We start from the raw sequence: 14116 nt of genomic DNA on the forward strand, positions 1-14116 counted from the left end.
ATAAATATATATATATATATATATGTATATATATATATATATGTGTGTGTGTGTGTGTGTGTGTGTGTGTGTGTGTGTGTGTGTGTGTGTGTGTGTGTGTGTGTGTGTGTGTTTTAGGGAGACAGGACTGAGTGAGAACCCAGATACACAATTTAAGTGTGACATTTATACTCTTGCCAGCAGTGCGATGTCACACTCACCAATATGCCGCATGTGTGATCACATAATACTTCATATTTCCCACAGCAAGCACATTTGTAGTTTTCATCATATAGTTCTCTTTTCCAACTTTTCGGATCATTTTCTTGCCCTCATATTGTATCGTTTAATTACGGCTCAAGTTCCTAAATAGGGTCCTATGCTCAAACTATAAATGACAGTTACACTTTAATCTTCAGCTAAATGAGTGCATTTCAGATAATCTAATTGCCTCATTGGTATTGAAAATGTTAAAAAATAAGGTTGACATTTTATTATATTTTGATGGGTTCTATTTGGTGGTTGTTTGAGTCTTAATTTGCCCTGTGATTGACTGCTAGCCAGTCAGCTGGGTTAGGCTCAGGTGGCACTTCCTGTTTTGTTTCCGTTTCCTAGCAACGCATTTGCGTCATCTGCCTTCCGTCTGATCACACGCACCTGCTTTTGATTAGTTATCTCCTTGTATAAGCCTGCCTTCATTTGCCATTCGTTCTCGGACTCTTATTTGTTCCCATGCAACAGACGACATCGCTCTTCCCGCATTGTGATATTTACTTTTGTATACTTGTTAGCTTCCACGCTATTCCTGCTTTGTGTAGGTCCCTAGTTTCCATGCTAGCGCTTTCAGTTTGTTTTGTTCTATAGTGCCTTTGTGCAAGTGCCTTGGTTCTTAGTTTGTTTTATAGTGTTCTTAGTGTTAATAAATCATTATCCTTACCTTCACGCTATGTTTCATCTCCGCTGCACCCACAAGAGAACGCAAAACATCACCACGATGCCACCCAAACGTCACACATACATACATATACATATATATATATATATATATATATATATATATATATATATATATATATATATATATATATATATATATATATATATATATATATATATAAATAATCAGCCAGATTGTGTACCCCGCCTTCTGCCCGAGTGCAGCTGAGATAGACCCAGCACCTCTCCCGACCCCAAAAGGGACAAGCATTGGAAAATGAATGAATGAATAACATGAGCGTGTGACAGGAGAACACAAGCGTTGCCAATAAAGTGCTGACATCAAGGTTATGTTTTAACAGCGACATTATGCCAGGTTAGCTTAGTTGCTGAAGGAAAAAATATATATAAATTACATCTACTTCATCAGTAGCTGACTGAAGTTGGCAGAGCCTAGGATTTTATTGCAAGACGTGCAGCGAAGCCTGATTTATTTATTTTTTTGAAGTTCAAAATCCAAAAAAAGGCTTTAGGAACATAATATTGTACATAACAGTGGACATTTAAAGGCCTACTGAAACCCACTACTACCCACCACGCAGTCTGATAGTTTATATATCAATGATGAAATATTAACATTGCAACACATGCCAATACAGCCTTTTTAGTTTACTAAATTGCAATTTTAAATTTCCCGGGACTTTTTTCTTGAAAACGTTGCGTAATGATGACGTGTACGCATGACATCATGGGCTATTATGAATATGAGCGCTGCGCACACACACACAGCTAAAAGTCGTCTGCTTTAACGGCATAATTACACAGTATTTTGGAGATCTGTGTTGCTGAATCTTTTGCAATTTGTTCAATTAATAATGGAGAAGTCACAGTAGAAAGTTGGAGTTGGGAAGCTTTAGCCTTTAGCCACACAAACACACGGTGATTCCTTGTTTAAAATTCACGGAGTTGAAACTTTACTATGGATCACAGCGGACATGGATCCCGACCACTTGTCAACCACTAGGTTTCGGTGAGAAAATTGTTGTTAAAAAGTCGCCACTTACCGGATATCAGCTGAGCTTGCGCCTCCCGTACAGCTGCTGTCGACTTCCCCGAGACACTGCGCGTCAACACCCAGCCGTGGACGTACACTTCCGACTCTCAGGTACTGTGAAACTCACTAAAACACTAGCAACACAATAGAAAGATAAGGGATTTCCCAGAATCATCCTAGTAAATGTGTCTAAAAACATATGAATCCGTCTCAATGCAACGCGATTGTAATCGCGTTTTTTTTTTAAAGTTTTTTTTTGTTTTTTTTTCCTAGTGCATCGCTATCAATATCTTCAAACACAAATCTTTCATCCTCACTCAAATTAATGGGGAAATTGTCGTTTTCTCGGTCGGAATAGCTGTTTTTTTCGGAGGCTCCCATTAAAATCAATGTGAATATGTGAGGAGATCATCAACATGTGACGTCATCGTCTGCGACTTCCGGTAAAGGCTGGGCTTTTCTCCAGTTGCGAACTTTATTGTGGATGTTCTCTACTAAATCCTTTCAGAAAAAAAATGGCAATATCGCGAAATGATCAAGTATGACACATAGAATAGACCTGCTATCCCCGTTTAAAAAAGAAAATCAAATTTCAGTAGGCCTTTAAAGGGAAACATTATCACCAGACCTACAGTATGTAAGCGTCAATATATACCTTGATGTTGCAGAAAAAAGACCATGTTTTTTTTAACCGATTTCCGAACTCTAAAAGGGGGAATTTGGCGATTTAAACGCCTTTCAATTGTTCGCTGTCGGAGCTATGACCTTTCACCCATGACGTGACAACATGAAGCAATCCGCCATTTTCTCAAACACATTACACACACCAAGTCAAATCAGCTCTGTTATTTCCCGTTTTTTCGACTGTTTTCCGGTACCTTGGAGACATTATGCCTCGTCGGTGTGTTGTCGGAGGGTGTAACAACACAATCAGGGACGGATTCAAGTTGCACCAGTGGCCAAAAGATGCGAAAGTCCCTCGTTTGTTCTGCACACTGTACCAACGACAGCTATGCTACGACAGAGATGGCAAGAATGTGTGGATATCCTGCGACACTCAAAGCAGATGCATTTCCAACGATAAAGTCAACGAAATCACAAAGGTGAGTTTTGTTGATGTTATTGACTTACAGTATGTGGAGTGTGCTGATCAGACATATTTGGTTACGGCATGACTGCAAGCTAATCGATGCTAACATGCTATTTGGGCTAGCTGTATGTACATATTGCATCATTATGCCTCTTTGTAGCTATATTTGCATCCAGCCTTTCCCTCAATCCCACATTTAATGCCAAACAAACACATACCAATCGTTGGTTAGAAGGCGATCGCCGAATTCGTCCGCGCTTCCTCCCGTGCCGCTGTCTGTCGTGATATGGCTCAATAGCCTCAGTTTCTTCTTCAATTTCGTTTTCGCCATCTGCCGCCACACTCCAACCATCCGTTTCAATACATGCGTAATCTGTTGAAACGCTTGCGCCGCTGAAATCCGAGTCTGAATTCGAGCTACTATGCTACCCTTTCTGTGCTATCCGCCATGTTTGTCTCTGGTGGCTTCAAGCAGTGACGTCACAGGAAAATGGACAGGTGGACATAACGACGGTTAAAATCAGGCACTTTGAAGCCGTTTTTCGGGATATTGCGTGATGGGTGAAATTTTTTTTAAAAACTTTGAAAAATAAAATAAGCCCCTGGGAACTGATTTTTACTGGTTTTAACCCTTCAGAAATTGTGATAATGTTCCCCTTTAAAGGCCTACTGAAATGAGATTTTCTTATTTAAACAGGGATAGCAGGTCCATTCTATGTGTCATACTTGATCATTTCGCGATATTGCTATATTTTTACTGAAAGGATTTAGTAGAGAACATCCACGATAAAGTTCGCAACTGGAGAAATGCCCTGCCTCTACCGGAAGTCGCAGACGATGACGTCACATGTTGATGGCTCCTCACATATTCACATTGATTTTAATGGGAGCCTCCAACAAAAAGTGCTATTCGGACCGAGGAAAAGACAATTTCCCCATTAATTTGAGCGAGGAGGAAAGATTCGTGTTTGAGGATATTGATAGCGACGGACTAAAAAAACAAAAAAAAAATGTGATTGCATTGAGATGGATTCTGATGTTTATAGACACATTTACTAGGATAATTCTGGGAAATCCCTTATCTTTCTATTGTGTTGCTAGTGTTTTAGTGAGTTTAACAGTACCTGATAGTCGGAGGTGTGTGTACACGGGTGTGTTGACGCGCAGTGTCTCAGGTAAGTCGACGGCAGCTGTATGGGCTCAGCTGATATCCGGTAAAAAGCGACTTTTTACCACAATTTTCTCACTGAAACCTGCTGGTTGACATTTGGTTGGGATCCATGTCCGCTCTGATCCATAGTAAAGTTTCACCTCCGTGAATTTTAAACAAGGAATCACCGTGTGTTTGTGTGGGTAAAGGCTAAAGCTTCCCAACGCCATCTTTGTACTTTGACTTCTCCAATATCAATTGAACAAATTGCATATTCAGTAACACAGATCTCCAAAATACTGTGTAATTATGCCGTTAAAGCAGACGACTTTTAGCTGTGTGTGTGTGCAGCGCTCATATTCCCACAGTCCGTGACATCAATTGTAGACGTCATCATTACGCGACGTTTTCAGGAAAAAAACTCCCGGGAAATTTGAAAATGCAATTTAGTAAACTAAACCGGCCATATTGGCATGTGTTGCAATGTTAATATTTCATCATTGATGTATAAACTATCAGACTGCGTGGTGAGTAGTAGTGGGTTTCAGTAGGCCTTTAATGTATTGTGCAGCGTATTTGCATGTTCTTCCTATTTGCTGCTGATGTGTTTGTGCCTCATGTGCTGCTGTCAGAAACTCCCAGTTGCTAGGGACCTGTTTTGTGTCAGTTAGGGCGACCCATTGAGTGACTGCATCGCATCCTGGCTACCTCTTCAGTCTGCAGAGAGATACACTAAGATAAGACAGGAAACGACTGTGCTAATTATGCTTGTTGCGCTGTCAGGGAAGAGGACATTATATGCATCCATTTATGGAGTTACATGTGCATACATCCATCACTACCATCAGTACTACCAGAGGAGTGTGCTGCCTCATCTTAAGCAGCCAGTTAAAATATTTACTCCATTTTTGGGGGCGATGCCGATGTGTTTTCAGTCCCACTTCCTGTTGGCACCGTTTCCCCGCTACTCCTGTTTGCCATGGTGTGATTGCTTTGGCTACACTGCATATTTATGTGCTAATTGACGCTCACGCCCTGCGATGAGGTGGCGACTTGTCCAGGGTGTACCCCGCCTTCCGCCCGAATACAGCTGAGATAGGCTCCAGCACCTCTTTCGACCCAGAAAAGGACAAGCGGTAGGAAATGGATGGATGGGCTCTCGCTCACACTCCCACAGAGTGAAACCTTGTCAACGGTAAAAGCTCAAAAACAATGAAAACCCTTTACTTTAACTTTGATACAGTAACAAGTGTTGCAGTGTTTCCCAAACATTTACGCTCCAAGTACATTTAGGGTCACCATAAATTAAAAATAATTTGGAATTTTTTTTTATATTTATTAATTTGCAATATGGGTAGGTTTGCTTGCAGGAGATATACTGTGTGTGCTGGCATCTCCAAGCCATCATGTTCCACAAAACATTGCAGTGCTTCCCATACATTCACGCCACAAGTAAAATCAAGGCCGCCACATGTAAAACATTTTGATTTATTTTATTTTTAATAACGCGATAAAGGAGGGTAACACTTCACTGTCCAGGTGATGAATGTGCTGCCATCTCCCAGCAATCATGTTCCTCAGAGTCTTGCAATTTCCCATACACTCATTTACATGTGGCGGGCTTCCGCAGGTAAAGAATATATTTTTTTTTAATTTTGTTTTTTTCATTTAATCTGTGACACAGGATGGCAACACTTCACATTCCGGGTGATAAATGCGCTGCCGTCTCCATGCAATCATGTTACACAACATATTGCAGCGTTTCCTATACATCAATTTACTTGTGGCAGCCTAAAAAAATAGACAAAAAATGGTTTTGTTTTTCCATTTTTCTGTGGTACAGGAAGGTAACGCTCCACCTTCCAGGTGATAATTGTGCTGCCATATCCGAGCAATCATGTTCCACAAAACATTGCAGTGCTTCCCATACATTCACGCCACAAGTAAAATCAAGGCCGCCACATGTAAAACATTTTGATTTATTTTATTTTTAATAACGCGATAAAGGAGGGTAACACTTCACTGTCCAAGTGATAAATGTGCTGCCATCTCCCAGCAATCATGTTCCACAGAGTTTTGCAATTTCCCATACACTCATTTACCTGTGGCGGGCTTCCGCAGGTAAAGAATTTTTTTTTTTTTCATTTTGTTTTTTTCATTTAATCTGTGACACAGGATGGCAACACTTCACATTCCAGGTGATAAATGCGCTGCCGTCTCCATGCAATCATGTTACACAACATATTGCAGCGTTTCCTATACATCAATTTACTTGTGGCAGCCTAAAAAAATAGACAAAAAATGGTTTTGTTTTTCCATTTTTCTGTGGTACAGGAAGGTAACGCTCCACCTTCCAGGTGATAATTGTGCTGCCATATCCGAGCAATCATGTTCCACAAAACATTGCAGTGCTTCCCATACATTCACGCCACAAGTAAAATCAAGGCCGCCACATGTAAAACATTTTGATTTATTTTATTTTTAATAAGGCGATAAAGGAGGGTAACACTTCACTGTCCAGGTGATGAATGTGCTGCCATCTCCCAGCAATCATGTTCCTCAGAGTCTTGCAATTTCCCATACACTCATTTACATGTGGCGGGCTTCCGCAGTTAAAGAATATATTTTTTTTTAATTTTTTTTTTTTCATTTAATCTGTGATACAGGATGGCAACACTTCACATTCCAGGTGATAAATGCGCTGCCGTCTCCATGCAATCATGTTACACAACATATTGCAGAGTTTCCTATATATCAATTTACTTGTGGCAGCCTAAAAAAATAGACAAAAAATTGTTTTGTTTTTCCATTTTTCTGCGGTACAGGAACGTAACGCTCCACCTTCCAGGTGATAATTGTGCTGCCATATCCTAGCAATCATGTTCCACAAAACATTGCAGTGTTTCCCATACATTCACGCCACAAGTAAATTTAGGACCGCCACATGTAAAACATTTTTGATTTATTTTGTATTTAATAACGCGATAAAGGAAGTTAACACTTCACCGTCCAGGTGATGAATGTGCTGCCATCTCCCAGCAATCATGTTCCACAGAACATTGCAATTTCCCATACACTCATTTACTTGTGGCAGGCTTCCGCAGGTAAAGAATATATTTTTAAAAAATGTTGTTTTTTTCCTTTAATCTGTGATACAGGATGGCAACACTTCACATTCCAGGTGATAAATGCGCTGCCGTCTCCATGCAATCATGTTACACAACATATTGCAGCGTTTCCTATATATCAATTTACTTGTGGCAGCCTAAAAAAATAGACAAAAAATTGTTTTGTTTTTCCATTTTTCTGTGGTACAGGAACATAACGCTCCACCTTCCAGGTGATAATTGTGCTGCCATATCCTAGCAATCATGTTCCACAAAACATTGCAGTGTTTCCCATACATTCACGCCACAAGTAAAATCAAGGCCGCCACATGTAAAACATTTTGATTTATTTTATTTTTAATAACGCGATAAAGGAAGTTAACACTTCACCGTCCGGGTGATGAATGTGCTGCCATCTCCCAGCAATCATGTTCCACAGAGTCTTGCAATTTCCCATACACTCATTTACCTGTGGCGGGCTTCCGCAGGTAAAGAATATATTTTTTTTTATTTTTTATTTTTTCATTTAATCTGTGATACAGGATGGCAACACTTCACATTCCAGGAGATAAATGCGTTGCCGTCTCCATACAATCATGTTACACAACATATTGCAGAGTTTCCTATACATCAATTTACTTGTGGCAGCCTAAAAAAATAGACAAAAAATTGTTTTGTTTTTCCATTTTTCTGTGGTACAGGAACGTAACGCTCCACCTTCCAGGTGATAATTGTGCTGCCATATCCTAGCAATCATGTTCCACAAAACATTGCAGTGTTTCCCATACATTCACGCCACAAGTAAATTTAGGGCCGCCACATGTAAAACATTTTTGATTTATTTTGTATTTTATAACGCGATAAAGGAAGTTAACACTTCACCGTCCAGGTGATGAATGTGCTGCCATCTCCCAGCAATCATGTTCCACAGAACATTGCAATTTCCCATACACTCATTTACTTGTGGCAGGCTTCCGCAAGGTAAAGAATATATTTTAAAAAAATGTTTTTTTTTTCCTTTAATCTGTGATACAGGATGGCAACACTTCACATTCCTGGTGATAAATGCGCTGCCGTCTACATGCAATCATGTTACACAAAATATTGCAGCGTTTTCTATATATCAATTCATTTGTATCAGCCTAAAAAAATAGACAAAAAATTGTTTTGTTTTGTTTTTCCATTTTTCTGTGGTACAGGAAGGTAACGCTCTTCCTTCCAGGTGATAATTGTGCTGCCATCTTCAAGGAATCTTGTTCCACAAAACATTGCAGTACTTCCCATACATTCACGCCACGAGTAAATTTAGGACCGCCACATGTAAAACATTTTGATTTTTTTGATTTTTAATGACACGATAAAGGAGGGTAACACTTCACCATCCGGGTGATGAATGTGCTGCCATCTCCCAGCAATCACGTTCCACAGAACATTGCAGTTTCCCATAAACTCATTTACTTGTGGCGGGCTTCCGCAGGTAAAGAATTTTTTTATTTTTATTTTGTTTTTTTCATTTAATCTGTGATACAGGATGGCAACACTTCACATTCCAGGTGATAAATGTGCTGCCGTCTCCATGCAATCATGTTACACAACATATTGCAGCGTTTCCTATAAATCAATTTACTTGTGGCAGCCTAAAAAAATAGACAAAAAATTGTTTTGTTTTTTTTTCCATTTTTCTGTGGTACAGAAAGGTAACGTTCCTCCTTCCAGGTGATAATTGTGCTGCCATTTCCAAGCAATCATGTTCCACAAAACATTACAGTGCTTTCCATACATTCACGCCACAAGTAAATTTAGGGCAGCCACATGTAAAACATTTTTGATTCATTTTATTTTTAATAACGCGATAAAGGAAGTTAACACTTCACCGTCCGGGTGATGAATGTGCTGCCATCTCCCAGCAATCATGTTCCACAGAACATTGCAGTTTCCCATACACTCATTTACTTGTGGCGGGTTTCCGCAGGTAAAAAATATATATTTTTTAAATTTAGTTTTTTTCATTTAATCTGTGATACAGGATGGCAACACTTCACATTCCAGGTGATAAATGTGCTGCCGTCTCCATACAATCATGTTACACAAAATATTGCAGCGTTTCCCATATATCCATTTACTTGTGGCAGCCTAAAAAATAGACAAAAAATTGTTTTGTTTTGTTTTTCCATTTTTCTGTGGTACAGAAAGGTAACGTTCCTCCTTCCACGTGATAATTGTGCAGCCATTTCCAAGCAATCATGTTCCACAAAACATTACAGTGCTTTCCATACATTCACGCCACAAGTAAATTTAGGGCCGCCACATGTAAAACATTTTGATTTATTTTATTTTTAATAACACGATAAAGGAGTACAAGTACATTTAGGGCTGCCACAAGTAGAAAAAAGTATTTGTTTTGGTCAATATTCTATGATACAAGATAATATATATACAGGACGAACATCCAACCACTATTCATAATGCAAAAAAGGGCCATCAGACTGATACATAACACAGGACCCCGAGAACACACTAATGGATTATTTATAAAAACATTTGATTTAAAACTACCAGATCTCATCCAACTCAAGACTGCCCAAATGATTTATAAACCAAGTAAAGATTTACTTCCAACAAGGTTACAGAGAAGATTTTTACAAAGAGAAAGGAATTATAATTTAAGAGGAGAACTACTTTTTAAGATCCAATGTTGTAGAACAACGCAGAAGCGAATGAGTATAACAATAGCGGGGGTTAAAATATGGAACTGTTTAATGGATGAAATAAAACACAGCACCAACATAAACCAGTTTAAAAAGCTTTTTAAATCATTTATCATTGGTAGATATAAGAAAGAAGAGCAAACATTGTTTTAGAAAGACAATAATATATAATATGTATATAAATACAATTTATGATTTCATAATTATACATATAGGTTGTATTAAAATGTATATATTACCACTTTATATGGAATTTAAATAGTGTATATATAATATATATATATATGTATATATATATATATATATAAGTGTACAAATGTATATGTTTGATTTAAATGTTAAACTGTGTATATGAGACGTGTGCTACATATATGTTGCTTATATATTGTTTAAAAAAAAAGTAATATAAGTGAAGCATGTTTTAGATTTTATATATTTTGAACCTTGTTCTTGTTGCGATGGGGTAGGTTTATATAAGCGTTGCTTCAACCTACACCCTTTCGGCTCAATCATTGCTCAAATGAGATTTTTTTTTCTTTTCTTGTTGTTGTTCTTTGTTCTTTGTTTATGTGAAGATTGCCGAAATAAAAAAAAAATAAAAAAAATATGTGGTGTAACAATCATGTTCCACAAAATATTGTAGTGTTTCCAATCTATTAATTTAATTGTGGCACGCTACCACAAGTAAATGTAGGGTTGCCACAAGTAGAAAGAAAAAATAATATTTTGGTTAATATTCTGAGATACAGAAAGGTGCCTTTCAACATCCAGGTGATATACTGTATGTTTGGTCATCTCCTAGCACAAAACATTGTGGTGTTAACAATTTACTTATGGCATGCTGTTTACATATATGCCAATCTAATTGTTCTATATGTAAATAAACTAGGGTGTACAGAGTGTAGCCTATGTAGTAAAACAATGTTTAAAATACACAAAAAGAAAAAGTTATGTTGATTCAAACTACACCAAGTTGTATTTTTTTTTTTTTGCATTTTTTGTCGTCATAGTTGATGATGCAAAAGAAACAATGACGTCATATTGACACTAACCTCTCGTCTCTTGCAATAACATCTTGTGTGATGCCAAACAGTAAAATAATTCAACCTCTGTGGGGGTTTTGTGCAACTTTAGAGACTCTCGGTTGTGCTCTATCATCAAGCAGGTGGTAAATGTAAGGAGGGCACAACTTAACTTCATATCCAGTAATCAGGCACTCGTTTTTTTTCTCAATCTGCAAAGCAGTGTTTCAACCTGTGTTGAAATGGGATTTTACATAAAGGTGTGGAACATATGTTCTCCCGCATGAAGCACATGGCTCAATTTTAACACTTGCCTTGTAAAGCAATACATTGTTTACTGTGTAAAACTATCAATAGGGACATTGTGGCATTAAAAGGATGGAAAATATGTTCTTAAATAAAATTATATTTTGTAATACAGGCCTATCGGCTTGCCGGCTTAATGATTTATTAGTGAAGGCGAAATAATATCTGATACATAATGTTTATTTTAAACAATGTTGTGATTATGTTTAAGGTTTAGATGTTAGTGTAGTTGCCTGAATGCTGCCTTTTCTTTTTATTTATGTATGTAATGTTGTGCTGTATTTACATTAAAACGAAACAGTAGTCCCAGACTCCATCAACAGTTTTAAGAAGTGACTAAAAACCCACCTTTTTAGCACAGCTTTTATCTAAATTCTCTGCCTTCTTGTTTTTAAATACCTGCTTGCCTATCTGTTTTATCCAGTGCTTTCTTGCTTTTATTTCTATCTTTTTCTATGTTTTTGTTTTACAAACATATCTAATGTTTATCTAGTGTGAGTCATGTTCTCATTTGTATTTTTTATTATATATTCTAACTTTACATATATTTTATATATATATATATATATATACACACACACACACTTTGTAGCACTTTGATAGTTTAACCAATGTAAAGTGCGTTACAAATGTAATTCATTATTATTGTTATTATTATGTTTATCACTGTTAATTGGTTCCGGCCGCGATCAATGATTTTTCTTCAAAATAGGAATCACTAATTAGAAGAAATGAATATTTTCATAGCTGGAGCAAAAATAAATTGTTTTCGACTTTGTTAATATGTTTATTTTACATTAGACAAAAAGTTCTTTTTTGGTTTTATCTGACCATGGGGGTGGAAACATCATGCTTTGCAGCGTTTCCTATAAATCAATTTACTTGTGGCAGCCTAAAAAAATAGACAAAAAATAGTTTTGTTTTTCCATTTTTCTGTGGTACAGAAAGGTAACGTTCCTCCTTCCAGGTGATAATTGTGCTGCCATTTCCAAGCAATCATGTTCCACAAAACATTACAGTGCTTCCCATACATTCACGCCACAAGTAAATTTAGGGCCGCCACATGTAAAACATTTTTGATTCATTTTATTTTTAATAACGCGATAAAGGAAGTTAACCCTTCACCGTCCGGGTGATGAATGTGCTGCCATCTCCCAGCAATCATGTTCCACAGAACATTGCAGTTTCCCATACACTCATTTACTTGTGGCGGGTTTCCGCAGGTAAAAAATATATTTTTTTTAAATGTTGTTTTTTTCATTTAATCTGTGATACAGGATGGCAACACTTCACATTCCAGGTGATAAATGCGCTGCCATCACCCTGATTTTTCTTCAAAATAGGAATCACTAATTACAAGAAATGAATATTTTCATAGCTGGAGCAAAAATAAATTGTTTTCGACTTTGTAAATATGTTTATTTTACATTAGACAAAAAGTTATTTTTTGGTTTCATCTGACCACATGACATTCTCCCAATCCTCTGCTGTATCAGCCATGTATCCATTTTGGTATAAACTCAACTCGTCGTGTTTGGAGGAAGAAGAATACTGAGTTGCATCCCAAGAACACCATACCTACTGTGAAGCATGGGGGTGGAAACATCATGCTTTGGGGCTGTTTTTCTGCTAAGGGGACAGGACGATTGATCCGTGTTAAGGAAAGAATGAATGGGGCCATGTATCGTGAAATTTTGAGCCAAAACCTCCTTCCATCAGTGAGGTTTGAATGGTTGACCAAATACTTATTTTCCACCATAATTTACAAATAAATTCTTTAAAATTCTTAAAATGTGATTTTTTTTTCACATTCTGTCCCTCACAGTTGAAGTGTACCTATGATGAAAATTACAGACCTCTGTCATCATTTTAAGTGCGAGAACTTGCACAATCGGTGGCTGACTAAATACATTTTTGCCCCAGGTGTACTTGTGTTTGTTGGGCTGCAATAACCCAAAAGGTGTTCATTTAAATTAGAAATATCTTAAGCATTTTAGAGGTTTTAACACCAGTTTGAAGCATTGGATTGACACATGTAGACAAAGGACTCACCAAGCAGAGAGCCTATGAGGATGAAAATCTGGAGGGTGGTGGTGAAGTCCCGGTAAGCCTGCTCCTGGATCAGCTGCTTCTGGTCCTCCAGGGAGGTTTCATGGGCAGAGGGACTGCTGTCCCACGGGGTCGGCGGACTGGAGGAGTTGAGGACACTAAGCCAGATGTGAGACGCGGTCATATTGGACGCGTCGTCCCCGACCATCGCAGCCCAGCTCCCGCTCCCCATGATCCTTATTTCAGGATGGCTGCTGCTGGATCGTCCACTGGTAGGTGTTCAAACTGCCTTCAAAACAGACGGAGAAGAAGAGAAGGCACCGGTGCATCGTCAGCAGATTGCAGTCGAAGGTACATGCACGATATCCGGGGTGCACTCTTCTTTCCGATGCAACGATCCATGCCGCGGTTGCATCGCCCGGCCGGAGGGGGGACCGCCGCCTCTCTGCTTCCCTGACGTCTGCCCGCTGCTGAGAGGTCGCCCATTGGTCGGCTGGCTGGCGTGGAGATCCCGCGAAGAATGCATCACACATTACAGCGTGACACGCTGCGAGAGTGGAAGAGGGAGGGAGGAGGGAAGGGGAGGGGATGGGGTGGAGGGGGAGAAAGGGTTGGGAGGGTCAAACTCCTCCCCTTTTCTTTGGGGGCGGGAGCACTTTGGGGCTCCTTCATGAATGACAAGCAGCCACATTTGTCACTGAGGTGACAACACAAA

The 14116-nt window shown here is 38.6% G+C and overlaps 1 protein-coding gene across 1 annotated transcript in view; it reads right to left on the reverse strand.

Moving 5' to 3' along the window:
- The window catches only part of gpr176 (G protein-coupled receptor 176), a 40120-nt gene extending 26237 nt beyond the window's left edge, over positions 1 to 13883 (reverse strand). The window contains exon 1 of the mRNA XM_061886194.1: positions 13405 to 13883. Coding sequence (XP_061742178.1) covers positions 13405 to 13633 — 229 coding nt within the window. The 5' untranslated portion in view covers positions 13634 to 13883. The remainder of the gene's footprint in view (positions 1 to 13404) is intronic.
- Between the last annotated feature and the right edge of the window lie 233 nt (positions 13884 to 14116).

This window comes from Nerophis ophidion, linkage group LG24 (assembly GCF_033978795.1).
Source record: "Nerophis ophidion isolate RoL-2023_Sa linkage group LG24, RoL_Noph_v1.0, whole genome shotgun sequence".
Classification (NCBI taxonomy): domain Eukaryota; kingdom Metazoa; phylum Chordata; class Actinopteri; order Syngnathiformes; family Syngnathidae; genus Nerophis; species Nerophis ophidion.